General features: G+C 51.8%; 1 protein-coding gene across 5 annotated transcripts in view; it reads right to left on the bottom strand.

Moving 5' to 3' along the window:
• Positions 1-1,633: 1,633 nt before the first annotated feature.
• Positions 1,634-18,308, bottom strand: part of dennd4b (DENN/MADD domain containing 4B) — a 19,561-nt gene continuing 2,886 nt past the window's right edge. For 3 of the 5 annotated variants that reach the window (XM_028425025.1, XM_028425027.1, XM_028425026.1), the window contains exons 2-29: positions 12,048-12,413; positions 11,305-11,560; positions 11,092-11,161; positions 10,742-10,911; positions 10,424-10,665; positions 10,261-10,327; positions 9,705-9,763; positions 9,417-9,561; positions 9,136-9,311; positions 8,956-9,056; positions 8,659-8,874; positions 8,355-8,500; positions 8,149-8,282; positions 7,745-7,859; positions 6,789-6,995; positions 6,582-6,710; positions 5,766-5,910; positions 5,514-5,669; positions 5,204-5,441; positions 4,838-5,120; positions 4,644-4,748; positions 4,375-4,550; positions 4,132-4,288; positions 3,812-4,051; positions 3,644-3,740; positions 3,406-3,571; positions 3,242-3,300; positions 2,997-3,142 (exon numbers count right to left, since the gene is read on the bottom strand). In XM_028425025.1, the coding sequence (XP_028280826.1) occupies positions 2,997-3,142; positions 3,242-3,300; positions 3,406-3,571; positions 3,644-3,740; positions 3,812-4,051; positions 4,132-4,288; positions 4,375-4,550; positions 4,644-4,748; positions 4,838-5,120; positions 5,204-5,441; positions 5,514-5,669; positions 5,766-5,910; positions 6,582-6,710; positions 6,789-6,995; positions 7,745-7,859; positions 8,149-8,282; positions 8,355-8,500; positions 8,659-8,874; positions 8,956-9,056; positions 9,136-9,311; positions 9,417-9,561; positions 9,705-9,763; positions 10,261-10,327; positions 10,424-10,665; positions 10,742-10,911; positions 11,092-11,161; positions 11,305-11,560; positions 12,048-12,394 (4,548 nt within the window). In that variant the 5' untranslated portion in view covers positions 12,395-12,413. Of the gene's footprint in view, positions 3,143-3,241; positions 3,301-3,405; positions 3,572-3,643; positions 3,741-3,811; positions 4,052-4,131; positions 4,289-4,374; positions 4,551-4,643; positions 4,749-4,837; positions 5,121-5,203; positions 5,442-5,513; positions 5,670-5,765; positions 5,911-6,581; positions 6,711-6,788; positions 6,996-7,744; positions 7,860-8,148; positions 8,283-8,354; positions 8,501-8,658; positions 8,875-8,955; positions 9,057-9,135; positions 9,312-9,416; positions 9,562-9,704; positions 9,764-10,260; positions 10,328-10,423; positions 10,666-10,741; positions 10,912-11,091; positions 11,162-11,304; positions 11,561-12,047; positions 12,414-16,925; positions 17,230-17,798; positions 17,908-18,308 lie in introns of those variants that run through there. The other 2 variants (XM_028425023.1, XM_028425024.1) reach the window with 2 other exon arrangements.

Raw genomic sequence — 18,308 nt, 5'->3', positions numbered from 1 at the left:
TTTCATGAAAAAAATACTGCAGGATTATGGAGGAATGGAAGGTTGAATTGGCACTAAAATCCGAATTTCTGAGAAATTTTGCATTTTTAAAAATTCACTATAAATAATCCATAAAAGCTGCAGCAGATATTTCACTGGATTATTTTTATAAAAGGTCTCCTCTATCACCACAGTGAGTTTCATGAAAAAATACTGCAGGGTTATGGAGGAATGGAAGGTCGAATTGGCACTAAAATCCGAATTTTTGAGAAATTTTGCATTTTATTAAAATTCACTATAAATAATCCATAAAAGCCGCAGCAGATATTTCACTGGATTATTTTTATAAAAGGTCTCCTCTATTACCACAGTGAGTTTCATGAAAAAAATACAGCAGGGTTATGGAGGAATGGAAGGTTGAATTGGCACTAAAATCCGAATTTCTGAGAAATTTTGCATTTTTAAAAATTCACTATAAATAATCCATATAAACTGCAGCAGATATTTCACTGGATTATGTTTATAGAAGGTGTCCTCTATCACCACAGTTAGTTTCATGAAAAAATACTGCAGGATTATGGAGGAATGGAAGGTTGAATTGGCACTAAAATCCGAATTTCTGAGAAATTTTGCATTTTTAAAAATTCACTATAAATAATCCATAAAAGCCGCAGCAGATATTTCACTGGATTATGTTTATAGAAGGTGTCCTCTATCACCACAGTTAGTTTCATGAAAAAATACTGCAGGATTATGGAGGAATGGAAGGTTGAATTGGCACTAAAATCCGAATTTCCGAGAAATTTTGCATTTTATTAAAATTCACTATAAATAATCCATAAAAGCTGCAGCAGATATTTTACTGGATTATTTTTATAGAAGGTGTCCTCTATCACCACAGTGAGTTTCATGAAAAAATACTGCAGGATTATGGAGGAATGGAAGGCCGAATTGGCACTAAAATCCGAATTTTTGAGAAATTTTGCATTTTATTAAAATTCACTATAAATAATCCATAAGAGCTGCAGCAGATATTTCACTGGATTATTTTTATAGAATGTCTCCTCTATCACCACAGTGGGTTTCATGAAAACATACTGCAGGGTTATGGAGGAATGGAAGGTCGAATTGGCACTAAAAGCATAATTTTAAAGAAATTGTGCATTTTTAAAAATTCACTATAAATAATCCATAAAAGCTGCAGCAGATATTTCACTGGATTATTGGTAACAGGGGTCTCCTCTATCACCACAGTGAGTTTCATGAAAAAAATACTGCAGGGTTATGGAGGAATGGAAGGTTGAATTGGCACTAAAATCCGAATTTCTGAGAGATTTTGCATTTTTAAAAATTCACTATAAATAATCCATAAAAGTTGCGGCAGATATTTCACTGGATTATTTTTATAGAAGGTGTCCTCTATCACCACAGTGAGTTTCATGAAAAAATACTGCAGGGTTATGGAGGAATGGAAGGTTGAATTGGCACTAAAATCCGAATTTCCGAGAAATTTTGCATTTTATTAAGATTCACTATAAATAATCCATAAAAGCTGCAGCAGATATTTCACTGGATTATTGTTAACAGGGGTCTCCTGTACCGGTATAGGTGAGCTTGTTGTTTGTATAAAAACTTCACAGCACACGCTGACGTCTCGGCTTCACTGCTGCCTTTTTATTTTTGTGTTTTCTTAAAAAACATGTCCAACTGAAATCACAGCCATATATAAATTACAACAGCAAACACAGGACTCTGTTTAAATACACTCAGTGCTAACCGCTCAGAAGACGACCACAGGAAGTCAGGCTTAAATTTAAGTTAGCTGCACCAGCGAGTTTCCTGCTGAAACACCTCCACCTACAGCTCTGCTGCACTAAAACATCCGTCACTCGGGCTCCACCTGCTGCTGCTGCTCCCAGCCACACAGACAGACAGACGAGAGGGTGAACATGCATCAGAGCAGGTCAGACAACACAAACTAAGCATGCTCCACAGCGCCCCCTGCTAAACGTCTGGTTTGGGACAGAGACGCCAAAATAACATGTTTACATAAACAAACATCTTTTCAGACCAAATGAAATTTTGTGTGAATGTGAGTTTTTCCTGGACACAGGGCGCCCCGTCTGGACCCGTCCCGTCCTCCTGCAGCAGCTCTAACCCGGGCGCTCAGCTGAAAACCCTCCGAACACGTTTCCTGACCCTGAAACCACCCCCCCTGTGTTCAGGTGTCACAGCCCGCCAGGATCACAGATGAGAACCATCCCTACACGTTATTAGAACACACCTGCACGTTAGAATGAGCTGAAGTTAAATGAAGTCATCTGCAGCTGTTTTCATCCCCCCAACCCCCACATCCTCCTTTTCAAAATAAGAGTTTCAAACTGAACAGGAAATCAAATTTAGGCTCTTTTAAAAACAGTGGGTGTTTCACAGGCTGGACGGGGTTAATGTGTAGAAACATCAGTTTGACCTGGACGTCATTTAACACTAAGAGCTCTGGAGGATTCCCAACACACTGGACCCGCAGACCTCCTGCCGAGCAGAGACCCTCTCAGATGAGAGGCTGCTGCGGTAACCCTGTCAGCAGAGGTCCGGTCCGTCTGCTTCCTGTGTGACTGACCCTCCTCCCTGTGAAACCATCGCTCAGACGTGTGGAGCTTCTTTTTCTCGTTTTGTCTGTTTATTGAATCTGAAAGGTGAAAGAAGCAAAGCTGACCGAAACGCTGGTGAAACATTCCGACCTGACAACAACTGAAACTCCGACACAGCCGACCCCTCCGCACGCCGCCAGCCGCTCGCCGTGCGCTTCCCGGCTCAGTTATGGGTAGAGAAGAGAGACCCGGCTGAGCTCCTGCTGCTTCCTTCTGGACTGTTAATGGAACAAAGCAGCAGATTGACACAGAGAACAGAGGAGCAGAGGACGGGAGGAGGAGCGGCACTCCGGCATCCACCAGGAGGCAGCAGAGAGGCGAAGAACAACAACAGTCTCACAGGGTCGGACTTTGTGATGGAGGACCTCAGCATTCCAGAGGCGGGTGGAAGCTGCGTCTACAGTCGACGGCTTTGGGGCTCGGAGGCTGAGCTCGCTTCTTCCGGAGCTCCTCTCGACCCAGAGTGCCACTGAGCCGCGAGTACGCCGCCTTGTACTTCTTATCGAAGGCCGCTGCAGACAGAGAGAGACGGACAAACATCTGAGCGTCTGACTTCCTGTTAGAACTCAGACCTGCTGTGCGTGCTCTGGATGAGGAGTGGCCCAACTTACCGACGTGGTCTTTGCCCATAGCTGCCAGAGTGAGGAAGAGGAACTCTCTGTACAGACTCCTGTGACACACACAGACACACACAGACACACACAGACACACACAGACACACACCGTTACTCTCAGGCTGCTGCCTCCATGGTTCGTACAGACGTCTGCAGCTCACCTCTGGATCCTGGGAGAACCCGGCTGTTTGGCCAGCGTCTCCAGGAGGAGCGTGACGGCTTTATGAACCTCGTTCATGCCGACCCAGCGCAGGACCTCCTCCAGGAAGGACAGGGTGAACGGGTGGTTGTGCCGCCGCCAGCTGTAGTTCCTCATCGGGGCGCCGCCTGGTGGGAGGAAGAGGAGGGAGTGAAGGAGTGTTTGTGATGCTGCCGAGGTGCACCGGCTGCGTCTCTTACTGTGGATCCTCCAGAGGATGTAGAGGGGGGGCCACTGGTCAGTGTCGGGGGTCAGGGTGTCCCAGAGCAGGCGGACCCTCACTGCCGAGTTCTCCGACTGGGGAATAGAAACAGAGTGTGAGGACGTCTCTACAGGCGCCGCCCGGCCCCTGCTGAAGCAGCACCCACCTGTGTGAAGTGGCCGACCAGCGGCGACGCTCTGACCAGCTGCAGCAGGTGGTTGGGCAGCCCGAGCCGCTGGAAGTACCACACCAGGTTCCAGAAGATGATGGAGTGACTGTCCAGGAACTGGGGCTGGGCCAAGACCGCATCCCCCTCGTTCTCCAGCAGACTCTCCAGCTCCTTCCTCAGAACCAGAGGGCTCAGGTAAGCCACCGTCACCTGAGGAGTCCCACCCACCGAGGAAGCCTGAGGGAGGAGGGGGAGGAGTGAGGCGGGGGAGACAGGAAGGACAGGAGGACAGGAGGACGGGTGGAACTGGATGTTACCGCAGTGGTTCTGCTGCTCTCAGAGTAGCTGCTGGTCTCGGAGCCGGAGTCCTCGCTAAGCCCGTTACACTGGGGCCGCAGGGAGGCCTCATGACCACTGGGGGGCCTCACGGCGCTCTCCACCTCGTCCTCCAGGTTCCAGTTGGTGCGCTCCGTACTGACAGAAAGGACGAAGGACACCCGTCAGGCCGAGGCAGAATATTCTGACCCACCTGGCGGCAATACGACTGATCCGGCCGGTACCTGCTGACAGGTCCGAGGTCGCAGAGCTCAGCGTTCAGGAACGGCACGAAGGAGGTGCCGCAGAACGGGCACGCCGAGTTCAGGTTGGAGTCGTCCGACGTCCAGCCGGCCATGATCTCCTCGTCGTAAACCAGCGAGTTGCAGCTGCGGCACAGAGAGCAGCTGGACATCAGCACCTGGACGCACAGAGGGACAGAGGGACAGAGGGAGAGGAGGATGATGGGTAACTGATCGACACCCTCACAGGCCAATCAGAACCAGCTGGTTACCTCCATGCCCGCTCCCTCCTGATTGGCATCCCACGACCTGCGCAGAGGATAGGCTGGACTGGGCGTGTCCGTCAGGTCCAGGTCACTCCCTACAGACAGCGAGCTCTGGAAACAGACAACATGGCGGCAGACCCATCAGACGGACTCTGACAGACAGTGAATCATTTTACTGACTCCATGTAAACGTCCGTCACCTCTGAGGTGGCGCTGACCAGCCTGTCCTTGGCCTTCAGCAGAGTTTCAGCAACCTGAGCTTTCCTGGACTGCCTCTGTTCCGACACTCTTCGTCCGATCCCGCCCGCTCCCGGCCGCCGGTCATCCACGCTGGCGGCTCGACGCACCGACACTCGGTGTCGGGTCGGTGTGAGGAGCTGCTGCAGCTTCCCTGCCAGACCCCCGCGGCTCGGGGAGGAGACGTTGTTGTAGTTCTCGTCTACAACTTTGTTCCTGTTGGCAGAGTCGCGTGTTCCCGCGGGTCTGAGGGTCAAACACAACCACCATTAACCCTGAAAACTCCTCAAACCTGCAGCAGGTCACCGCTTGTCGTCCTCCAGACTGACCTGCCGTCTCTCTCTGCAGGCTGACAGCTGCAGTCCAGCTCCGAGTCCGCCGACTCTGCGCACTCTTTGTAGAAGTTGGAGAGGCAGACCTGACTCCGCTGAACCAGAACCCCACTGGGGGGCGCTGGAGGCGGGGTGGAGGTGTCTCTGCGTCCCAGGGGGGGTTTACAGGAGACACCGTCCCCGCGGCTGTTGGTCCCTGCGTTGCGGAGGATGGTCGTCTTAGAAGGTTTGCCCGCTGAAACCGGAAGGAGAGCGGCGGTTTACATCAGCTCTGAGGAAGAGGAGGGTCTGAGCAGGTCTCACTCACCGTCACTCGGCGTCTTCATGCTGTTCCAACTGTTGCTCTTCACCAGAGGACCGGTCAGAGACTCGTGACTCGAGCTTTCACTCAGGCCGCTCCAACTGGACTGACGAATCAGAGTGGAGTGGGGGCGGGGCCTCTGATCCGCGTCCATCATGGCTTCTTTAAAAAGTAAAAATACAAAATAACCTTCATCATTTAAAGTTTGATGGATCAACATTATTAAAGAAGCAGAAGACAAAGGAAGAGCGTCCTGACCTCCTCGTGACCCTACAGAGCCGCTCTTCTGACGCCGTTTGATTGGCTGTCTGAACTGGGCCACAGCCAACAGAACGTTCCGCAGCTTTGCCCAGCGGAGACGTCCGCCCTGATTGGTGGAGGGCCACTTACTCTCCAGCACCGCCTGAGGGGGGACAGGACTTCAGATCAAAACCTGATCACACGTCTGTGCATCGATACACATGCTCACTGATCTGTGTGTGTCTGTCTCTCTCTCTGTGTGTCTGTGTGTGTCTGTGTCTCTGTCTGTGTCTCTGTGTGTGTGTGTGTGTGTGTGTGTGTCTCTGTCTCTGTGTGTGTCTCTGTGTGTGTCTCTGTGTGTGTGTGTCTGTCTCTGTCTGTGTCTCTGTGTGTCTGTCTCTGTGTCTCTGTGTGTGTGTCTCTGTGTCTGTCTGTCTCTCTGTCTCTGTCTGTGTCTCTGTCTGTGTCTGTCTCTGTGTGTGTCTCTGTCTCTGTGTCTGTGTGTGTGTGTGTGTGTCTCTGTCTCTGTGTGTGTCTCTGTGTGTGTCTCTGTGTCTGTCTGTCTCTCTGTCTCTGTGTGTGTCTCTGTGTGTGTCTGTGTGTGTCTCTGTCTGTGTCTCTGTCTCTCTGTGTGTGTCTGTGTCTGTCTCTGTCTGTCTCTGTGTGTGTCTCTGTCTCTGTGTGTGTCTCTGTGTCTGTCTGTCTCTCTGTCTCTGTCTGTGTCTCTGTCTCTGTCTGTCTCTGTGTCTCTGTCTGTGTCTGTCTCTGTGTCTCTGTGTGTGTCTCTGTGTGTCTGTGTCTCTGTGTGTGTCTCTGTGTCTCTGTGTGTTGGACCTTGTTGTAGTATCCGTAGGTGATGGTGTTGGGTGTGATTCCAGCCTTCTTCATCTCCAGCAGCACTCGAACAGCGAGGACCGGCTGACCGTACTGACCACACAGCTGCATCAGGATCCGGTAACACACCTGCAACACACACACACACACACATCGTCACTCTCCTGCTCTGACCAGCAGTGACCTCTGACCCTGGACGCGCCTCACCTCGTCTGGCAGCACCACCTTGCGGTTCTCCATGTGTTTCAGGACGTCGTAGGCCTTGTGCAGGGCGCGGACTTTGGCGGTCTCGGCTCGTACGAAGGTGGGCAGGTAGATGAACCAGAGGCCGTAGCAGTGACCCAGCAGGCACTTGGACCACATGTCCGGCACCGCCGAGTACTTCTGAGCTCGCTTCTGGGCCACTTTGATCTCCTGCGGGTCACATGAGGTCAGACTGTGACGCCACTGGCTGAGATGGTCGAATCATTCGGTGACATTTCTGGATTCCTGTTTTTAAACTTTCATTACACACAGTAACTAAACTGCAGTCCCCCGTGTCCACCGAGGAAGTGATGCAGTCACCGTGTCATTCATCCTGCAGCGCCCCCCGCTGTATGGATGTCTGCACTGCAGCTGAGCGCATCATGTCAACGTGTTGAAAAAGGACTTAAACTGTATGTTTGTCAAATCTAAAGAAAATCCTGTGGGTGTCTCACAGGAGGACGAACCGAGACATTTAAACATCTTCACCCAGTAAACCAACAGTTATTTAAGGAGATACTGTCCTCCTGATGGTTTGTCCTTCTATTCACTTGATCTGAAAATAACTTTCCTACACACAGAGACACACACACACACACACACACACACAGACACACACACACACACACACAGACACACACACAGACACACACAGACACACACACACACACACACAGACACACACACAGACACACACAGACACACACACAGACACACACACACACAGGCTGTGGCCTCTGCATATTGAATGAGCTGTGAAATATTGATACTGATTCATTAAACTAAAATGATCCACAGTAAAACTGGGTCACATCGTGAACCTCAGCTCATGGGTGCATTCATCTGTTTCGTCCTCCACATTAGAGCAGCGGAGGATATTTACCAACAACAAACATCAGCGCTCTGTTTGATGATGTCACCTGTTTAGTGCGGCGGGGGGCGGGGCTGCTGGGGGCGCTGCCTTTTGCTGGCACGCGGAGCTGGTCCTGGGGTCGGTCAAAGAGCTCCGGTTTCAGGGTGGGGAAGGTCTCATAACTGCACACAGGAAAAAAAAGAAGTTTGAAAAACGTTGGTAGGAATCAAAAACATTCCGGGATGTAACCGAGGGCGGAAACCTGCAGTTCCACGAGTGTCCACTAGAGGCTGGCTCCAAAATGGAGTCAATAACAGAGAAACTGTTAATAAAGACCAAACAGCATTTGTAAACCTGTTTGTTTCTGCTGTAAATGGGGACAGTTGGACATGGAGGTCTGTGGGGACAGACAGTTTTTGGAGCCAGCCTCCAGCTGAGCAGAGCTTTAGCTGGTCACAGCAGAGGGGGTACCTGTAGAGGGCGGGGCACTCGGATCCATCTGGTTCCTGTGGTTCTTCGGGAGGCATGATGAAGACGGTGTGTTCTCCACTGTGCGTCTCATCCAGATCAATCAGCCTCACCTCCTCCGGCTTCTCCACATCCACCTGCTCACAAACACATCAGGGAGGTTACACACTGACGGACACACAGCGCGGCTTCTGAAAACCCGTTCTGACCTTTTGGACGCACTCATCGAAGAACTCGAGGCAGGCGTGGCGGTCGCTGACGAAGGAGCACTCCTCGATGAACTGAGTGAACATCTGAGTCCTCGTCAGCTGAGAGTAAAACTTCTGCTGCGTCCGATCACGAGACTTCAGGAAGCCTGCAGGAGGAGGACGAGGAAGAGTTTACAGGACCAGATGTAGAATGTACCGCCACCTAGTGGTGAAGCTGCTGACCAGTAGACTCCCCTCCCACCCACAATTAGAATAAACACGCAGCAGTTTAAACAGTGTTTGTTAGATGTGAAGACGAGCGCACCCTGCAGGTTGAACAGGGAGCTGCAGTCGGTGGTGGTGTCGGACGGCGCCTGCGTGATGGGCAGCAGGAAGGTTCGGTATCCTCGCAGCAGGCAGCTCATGAAGCGCAGGAAGGCCTCCTGGATCTCCAGCTCCAGCTGCTTCTGACGCCTGTAGATCTGATCGTAGTCGGTCAGCAGGAACTCCAGCGTCGCCTCCTCCTGGCCAGGAGTGCAAACTGCAGCCACAACAAGCAGCGTGAGAGGAGCAGTGGTCCCTTTTTGTTGTTTCTGTTCTGACAGGAGGGGGCATCACTCACTTTTCTCCAAGGTCTTGTGGAGGCTGGTCAGGGTGTTGAACAGAGTCTTGCCATGCTTCCTGGGTAATGATCGCCATGACAACGGCTTCTTATCCTCTGACCTGTAGCATGGAGAGAGAGAAACCATGATGGTGATCGACAGGTTTAGATCTGTGAAAGTCGCTGCAGCGATGGACTCACTGGAAGATGGTGTTGGTGTCCAGGTCTACACAGACCACGTCGGCAGGGGGGTCGTACAGGTCGAAGTAGCTGGAGTGGACGCCAACGATGAAGGGCATCGGCGCAAGCAGCACGTCAGCCATCTGCAGCGGACACAGAGGGATGTATGGACAGAGCCACCGCAGCGGGAAACTCATCTGGAGACAAACAGAGCAACAGTCAGGGTCTGTGAAGTCTTCTCTGTACGTCTATAGATCATTTGTCTCTGCTGCAGCTCTAAGCCATGTGTGTGTCATTCTTACAGAGACGAGGGCCTCGCTGACGGAGGTGAGGACGTCGGGTCGGAGCGAGTGCAGCAGCAGTTTGTGCTCGGTGAGGACGGCGAGCAGCAGCGTGCAGGCGTTCTCTGGGCCGAGGTTCTGGAGCAGCTTCAGGAAGCTCGCACCGCTGTCACACACACAGGCGACGGTTTAGACACACAACCAGGCCGCTGCACTGTTTACACACAGGCTGACTCTGCTTTTCATCTGGGTGCAGATTCAACAGTCGAATGTGAATTAACCCTCAGAGGGAATCAGCCGTACACTGACCTGAGAGGAAGTGGAGAGGAGACGGGCTGGCAGAGCAGCAGGTTGTCATACGGAGAGAGCTGCAAGACACACGCACACATTAAAGCATCGACACACACAGACAGATGCAGACTGACAGTGGACACACTGAGGCCTGTGAAGACTCGCAGCCTCAGTGAAGTCAGACACATAACGAAACAGAAAGTCACGAGCAGGAATGTTCCAGATTTGACTGATTCTGTTCTGACTGCAGCGATTATAACAACACGTGTCTTTTGATCCGCAGCAGATTTCAGACGTTTACTTCCACAGACCCAGAGAGAGCCCGGCGCTCTGCAGCTCCACAAAACATGCAGACACCGTCATCAGGTGGATTAACACCAATCACATCACAAGCCCTGAGAGATCAGCACCAATGATTTTAACAGGACTGATATGTCCGAGCTCGTACAGTTACCCAGTTTGTTCTGTGACCACAGCGCCACCTACAGCCTGTAGGAGGAGGGAGTGACAGGATGTTTTTATCAAACCCGACACTGGCAGTAAAGCCGCGGCTGCAGCTCGGTGGTGTTCGTACCTGCACGAGGATGCGGGGACGCTGAGGGGACGGAAACGGGACGTTGTGCATGAAGCTGGAGATGTGTCTGCAAAGACAGGAGGAGACACTGATGCTGCTGCACTTTAATTCAAACACTCATTCAGGCTTCAGATGAACTGAGTAATAAATAGAAGGTACAGACTTCTCCAGAGGCAGGACATGCGGCCCGGAGATGGAGTATCTGTAAACGAAGGTGAGGAACTTCTGGAAGACGGTGAAGAAGGGCCAGTGGGACAGGACGCAGATGCTCTTCTTCACCTGCAGGCTGCGGTTCGTGATGGGCCGCCGGTCGACCACGCTGAGCAGGCCGAGCCGCACGCTCTGCCGCTCCGACAGCTGCTCCCTGGAGAAAGACTCGTAGAACTGGATGGCGGCTCCGTACACCTGCCGGGAGGAAAGCAGCCGTTAACTCCGCCCCTCCTGTCTGCGTGGGATCTTTGATGCGTGTTATTTCACCCACCTTGTCCCCAGAGGCGGAGGTGAGGACGAAGGTGGAGAAGACCGGCAGCTGGTACTTTGTGTTCAGAGGCCAGCTCTCCACGGTGACGCCCATCGGCAGACAGAAGACCGGCACCGACTCCGGCAGAGGAAACGACTCCACGTCCTCCTCTGGGTACCGACTGATCAGACCTGCAGCACAGACACGTCTGTTCACACCTGAACGCCAGGACCACACCCCTGTGCTGTGAGGGAAGGTCCCTGTGTGTGTGTGTGTGTGTTCACAGCGTGTGTGTGTTTACAGCGTGCGTGTGTGTGTGTGTGTGTGTGTGTGTGTGTGTGTGTGTGTGCGTGCAGTGCTCGGATACTCACTGGCTTCGTACACCAAGGCGTTGGCTTTGGCCACGGCTCTCTTGTAGCACACATACAGAGCTGGACCCCACTGCAGACACACAAACAGCTGTGACTCACCTGTCCACCATTATAAACAACAGTCCACACAACACAACACAACACAACGCTGCACTGTGTGCAGAGGTGAGATCCACAACAACCATCAGACCCAGGGCATCAGGCGGGGCTCACCATGCCAGTGTTCAGGTTCTTGTCCACCCTGCAGAAGGTGTGGGGGGCCACCTCTCCCTTGCTGGGCAGCAGCAGGGTGATGTCGGTGACGCCCAGCGTGTGGAGGCCCTGCGAGTCCAGAGCCCGCCGGTACGTCAGGAAGACCCGGTGAGCCGTCGGAGCGCCGCCCGCGCTCAGACTGGCCGAGCGGCTGTAAGGAGTCGTCTCGATGACGTACCAGCCCTGCTTCAGCTGCTCCTTCCCCTCATACAGAACCCTGCAGGGAGGACGGAGGTCAGAGCTGGAGCCGCCAGCAACGCTGGGATCTGTACCATCTGTATCACTAAGACTATACGCAGTGTGCCGGTGGAAAAAACAACCGTTGATCTCATGATTAGCTTCAGTCGGACTCTCCTGATCAAAGGAACAGGTCGCCCTCGCTCCACGCTGTCAAAGGGGAAAGATGTGATCTGATGATTAAGAGGATTCTCCTCATTATCCCTCAGATCCAGTGTAATCCAGAGTAATTAAACTATCCAACAGGAACGGAACAATGGAGGAGCAGAGCGCGTGCATTACATAATCCTCTCCATTACATAAGCTGAAGCTTTAATATGCAGGAGCCACAGCTCAGTCCTGCATCCACAGCAACACGCTGAGTGTGCGTCGCTCAGAGCATCACTGACAGAAGCCCTGCTCCTAAACACCAGTCTACAAGCCGTGTCTCTCAGGACGGGACACCTGTGTGTGTGTGTGCGTCTCACCCGAGGTCCATTATGGGCGGTTTGTCGCGCCCTCGTCGGTAGCACAGATACAGGTGCGGGTTGTTGATGAGGCCGGCGCTCAGCTCGGCCGAGTGTCCGCCCAGCGTCTTCTCGATGCAGGTGAAGCCCTCCGGCACCTCCTCCCCGAGCCCCCGGGCGATCACCACCAGGTCCGTCACCGGGTCCACCGCCCGGCCCGAAGACGAGGAAGAGGCGGAGGACGACGTCGAGGAGGAGGAGGAGCTGGAGGTCTTGCCATCCTCGTCCAGGGGCTTCCAGGGCCCCGCAGGGTCGAGACCTGCCACTACAAAGTAGTCCACCAGCTGGGGACATTTCTCCTCTGTCATGCCTCCTGTCTGTCCTCCACTGCACAGAGACAAAGAGACAAAGAGACAGAGTCAGCTCACTTTAAAACATCAGAGTTGAAAAACATTACATCGTGGTAACATGAACCCTCTGAGATAAATATTCATCTTCTTCCTCTTTTCATGTTTAAATAAACATAATTCTGTCTTTTGTGTCATTTACGCTCGACAGCAAGGACGAAGGACACGGAGGTCAAACAGAAGCTACTGAAGAGAGACTTTTCCAGTCTGACGTGTGGACGTCCTGACTCAGAGGGCCGGAGGTCAGGCCACTGAGTCACAACCCTGAGAGGAACCGGCCAATCAGAACGCTCACAGGCGGACAGACAGAGGGAAGGACAGGCAGACAGAGGGACAGACAGAGGGAAGGACAGGCAGACAGAGGGACGGACAGACAGACAGACAGAGGGACAGACAGAGGGACGGACAGACAGACAGACAGACAGAGGGAAGGACAGGCAGACAGAGGGACGGACAGGCAGGCAGACAGAGGGACAGACAGAGGGACAGACAGACAGAGGGACAGACAGAAAGAGGGACAGACAGAAAGAGGGACGGACAGACAGAGGGACGGACAGACAGAGGGACAGACAGACAGAGGGACAGACAGACAGAGGGACAGACAGACAGAGGGACAGACAAGAAACCTGTGAGTTCTCACAAAGAAAAACGTCCTATGTTCTGACACCAAAGTTGTGAATTCAGGTGTAAATGTGGACTCTACAAAATGAAACATCCATGTCTCCTACAAACGTCCCTTCCATCTGCTCTGTTTGTCGTGTCTTTGTTGTTTTTTGTGTTACTGTCGACATCGTATGGATCAAACAGGTCTGAGCTGTGACGGTGAGGAGAGCAGCCACTGATCATGGAGTCAATGTCTGATTAAACTGCGCGCTCACATGCTCCGTGTGTGTTATAACAATCGGCCGTGCAGTGATGCAGTGATGCTGTGATGCTGTGATGCTGTGCAGTGATGCTGTGCAGTGATGCTGTGCAGTGATGCCGTGCAGTGATGCTGTGCAGTGATACTGTGATGCTGTGCAGTGATGCTGTGATGCTGTGCAGTGATGCTGTGCAGTGATGCCGTGCAGTGATGCCGTGCAGTGATGCTGTGATGCTGTGCAGTGATGCTGTGATGCTGTGCAGTGATGCTGTGCAGTGATGCCGTGCAGTGATGCCGTGCAGTGATGCTGTGATGCTGTGATGCTGTGAGATGCTGAAAGCTGAAAGTTATGTAACTGTAGATGTCCCTCGCCCTCTCTCCCCCCGCAGGCTGCTCTGACTGACAGAATATTTAAAGAGCGAGACGGGTCGTCCTCCTCTGAAGCCGGAGTTTAACACCACCAAACCTTCAGACCAGGATCTAGGACCACACTGAGAAGAGGTCCGTCCCACCAGCTTCTTCTGTGACCCTCATGATACCCGCCCAGCAGCTCAGCGTGCTCGCTGGGAGCCTGACGAACAGCACCGACTCAGTTAATCTCTGCACTCAGAGCGCTGCGGCTGCCTCAGATTACTGCTGTATTATGGGTAAATCCCTGCAGCACATTCCCACACGCTGTCATCCAGGTTCATGCACAGTGACACAAACGTTTTCATACACGCACACAAACCGGCCATGTTTTAAAGTCCATTCATCAACCTGACATTACCGTCATGAAGGCAACACAGAGACAGACCATGGAGACACGGGCCTCTGAAGCTCCAACACATTCAACATGTTAGCATCACACTGCAGGTCTGTCTGTTCCGGCACGTCCCACAGCTGCTGGACTGAGCTCTGGAGTCCATGTGAATCTTAACGCTGTAGAACAGGGTTCTATAACAAGTCACATTCATTTGTATACTTTGTAACATCATCAGGAAGCACAGCATGAATTTCCACTGCTGACTCACAGCTCCATGCTCATTGATCAGTGTTAGATGGCAGAGAACCAAACTGATTAATTTCCTTGATCAAAGAATCTGGTGTGAACTTTGGGAGCAGCCATCCGAGGATGGAACACGTCAGCAGGCTGTGGACTCCAGGGGCAGCAGGGAAAGTCAGAGCGTGTTAGGAGGCACATCGCTGTCATCACAGGGTGAAAGTGAGAGAAAGACACTAAGGTGAAGAGGAAGTACAACAGCAGAGGGGTCAAAGGTCAGCTGGCAAACAGGAAGAAGATCAGCAGCCTGCTTCCTGCTCATCACTGACTTCCACCATGTGTGACCACACAGCGCAGCTCCCCGAGGTAACAACACACACCGTTATCTCTGCAACAACCCAGCATCACAACCCTGAAACACACACAACCCTGAAACACACACACACCCTGAAACACACACACAACCCTGAAACACACACACACACCCTGAAACACACACACACCCTGAAACACACACACAACCCTGAAACACACACACACACCCTGAAACACACACACAACCCTGAAACACACACACCCTGAAACACACACACCCTGAAACACACACAACCCTGAAACACACACCCTGAAACACACACACACCCTGAAACACACACACAACCCTGAAACACACACACCCTGAAACACACACACACCCTGAAACACACACACACCCTGAAACACACACACACCCTGATGTCCTCTGGTCTTTCTGACAGCTGGAGCTAATTTAGCCCATCAAACACTAGCATGCTGCTAACGGCTGCTGATTGGTCAGCATGAGTCCTCACATATATATATAGGGGCTCTGCTGCTGCTGGCTGATGTGTCCAATCAGAATGTGGCTCCTGGTGATGTCACTGATGTTATAGAACGAGACTTTTATTGATCAGAAAAGATGTAAAACATCTAAAAATGGACCTTTATCCGCCGTTTAAATGAGTACAGCGATTCAACTTTACATTTATAGCGCCCCCTCTCTGTGGACGCCGGCATCTGCAGCCTCCATGTAAGGAAGTGTGCTGCTAACCCACACCTGAATCAAACACACAGCACTAAGGGTTAATAGCAACAGATTAAATATGACAAAGTGCACAGCAGTGAAACCAGCAGGAGGAAAGTTCAGTTCCTGCTCCACAGAGAAAACGCTGAGAACTGACTGAAGAGAGGGGGCGGTCGCAGGGACAGGAAGGGTTAAAAAAGTACAGAGGAGCTATTTTTTCAGTCCAAACAGAAACCATGTACGTCTGCAGCTGCAGAGTGAAAATAGACGAAGCAGCTACTTTAACCTACAGCTCTGTACCTGCCTGTGGTCCAGAGGTGGCTCTGACAGACCAGCTGCAGCCAGGTCAGAGGGAACAAACCGCAAATTCAGCTGAAACAGCTGATTTCATCACAGTCACTTCCCTTTTTAATGTGCAACAATGGAAACCTCGCACATGTACACACACACACACCCCACACACACACACACACACACGCTAAATATATACTGGAAAAACCAGAGAAATGCACCAGATTTCCTCACAGGGCTCAGATCAGTTCACTGTGGGTCGTTTCAACACACACAGTCCGTTCTGCAGCTCCTGGCAGTGAAGCAGGTCAAATCCTTTCACTGACACGTTTCCCAACATGTATGACTCCATCTTGAGACGGTGGCGTCACCGGGCGGGCTGGTGTGGAGGTCTGACAGCAGCTAGCATCAGCTAACCAGCAGCGACAGCTTTGACAATGACTCCGCTCCAACCACACATCGGACACGTTCTGCATTCTGTGCAATAACTGTTCATATGTAACGTCTATTTTATCATGTATATATCTTTTTTAACTTATCCTTTGCCGTCTGTATCTGCTACTAATAAAGGTTTCTTAATTTAATCTTAATCTTAATCGATACACCACCCCAGATACAGAAATATTGACTTCATTCGACTTCCTCCTGATGAAGATGAGCCGGGTCTTCCTCACAGACGCAGCTTCAGTCTCATCAGTCAGCGGCTGATCGGCTCTGTGTGCGTCCATCTGAGGACAGCAGGCCCTCTGATGCCACTGACAGGCCACCATTACACCCAGCAGGGCGGCAGGCAGCTGCAAAATAACCACGGAAACCACGGCGTGTGCAGAGACGGCTCTCATGAGTTACTGGGATACCTCAGGAGGAGGAACACGGCTCCACTCTCACTCCAGGAGGACTGATGATAAGAACAAGCACCAACCACAATTCAACAAGCTGCACATAATGATCCCTCGCCTGCTTCAACAGCAGTGTCCTCTGAGGTAAACTGTCCTCAGGATTCTCAAACGATCACAGAGTCCTACAGCAAGGACGGTTGGTCACAGAGAGGAAGTGAGACGCCTGACAGGAAGTCCTTCTTAAATGAAACTGTTTAATGAGCTGAGGCAGAAACCAGAACCACTCCTCCTCCTCGTCTTCTTCAAACCACCACCTCACACTCTCACACCAGCTTTAACATGCAGTGTGTGACAGCACCGCTGTCCTCAAACACCCCCCGTAACCGTGGCAACAGGCCGAGCCATTACACACATGACACAAATAAAACTTGACTGATGGATGTTTGATCACGCCGCCGCCGCCGCCTCGGTCCTACCTGTGTTTGAAACGCTGCCACAGGAAGTCAGGAGAGAACGGAGCTTTCATTTCCTCAAAAAAAACCGAGCAGCTGAGGAGGAAGAAAGCGTGAAAGGAGGAGGGAGACATCTCCACACACAGCACGGTGTGTGTGTGTGTGTGTGTGTGCGCCTGGTACGGGACAACCACAACGGCTCTTTGTGTCCTCTGGGTGTCATGGCAACACGTCAGCATCCCTCACAGCTTCAATGAGCAAATGACCTCAGAGTCACATGTTGGACTTCACATCACTGACCGGCCTGCTTCAGACGTCGAGCCGTTCACACCTCATTAAAAATAAACTAAGAGTTCATCAGATGACATCAGAGCTGCAGGTGCTGCTGAGGACCGCTTCCTTCACTGCACTCCCACGTGATGCTGGCGACATGGCGACAAACACATTAGCATAACATTAGCAGCCCGTGCTGCTGTTAGCATCTCAGGAGGAGGCCCGAACAAACGTCCGTTTGTTCGGGCCTCCTCCTGAGATGCTAACAGCAGCACGGGCTGCTCAGAGCGCCGCCTGCTCCGTCTGCAGGGCGGCCTGGATTATTCCAGAGCTGAAAGTGGAGGAGCTGCAGACTCCTGGAGGAGACGTAAATATCTGGAGTCTAAATTTAGAGCGTCCACAGAGCAGCGGCTCACATTAGGAACAACAGCAGCATCAGAGGACACACAGCCGGCTTCCAAAATTACCCTCATGAGATGACACAGCATTCATGACCACGTCAACAAGCAGAGGAATAAACAAACACAAACAGAGAGCTCCCACTGACACACACACTGAGCTGACACTGAAGACCGGCCCCGACTCACAGACACACAAAGAAGAATAAAATCTAACTGAGCCCACCAGCTTCTGTCAGAGCAGGGGTCAGGGGGTCCCCCTGATGGAGGAGGACTACAGAACCACAGCACACTGTTGTCCCGTCCTTCATCTGCATGTCCCCACACAGAGATGGATGACATCGGGACAGGACAGAGACACAGAGGGACAACGCCCTGAAACTGGATCTCTGCACAAACACTGAAACTGTCTGTGTGTGTGTGTGTCTGTGTGTGTGTGTGTCTGTGTGTGTGTGTGTCTGTGTGTGTGTGTCTGTGTGTGTGTGTGTCTGTGTGTGTGTGTGTCTGTGTGTGTGTGTGGTCAAGGTGGCTGCTGAATATTAGGAGGATCAGCATTAAACTGGAGGACAGGGCACTCAGAGAGCTTCCTGCTGAGTTCATACACACTTCCTGTTTCTGAATTTCCATCAGGACATCATCACGTCGGTGACGCACAGCATTCAAATAAATAACTCCACTGTTACACACAGACACACACACAGAGACAGACACACACACAGACACAGAGAGACACACA

Source organism: Parambassis ranga, chromosome 16 (genome assembly GCF_900634625.1).
Source record: "Parambassis ranga chromosome 16, fParRan2.1, whole genome shotgun sequence".
In the NCBI taxonomy this organism is placed as follows: domain Eukaryota; kingdom Metazoa; phylum Chordata; class Actinopteri; family Ambassidae; genus Parambassis; species Parambassis ranga.
The sequence above is the reverse complement of the archived record's forward strand: the minus strand, read 5'-3'. Positions and strand labels throughout refer to the sequence as shown.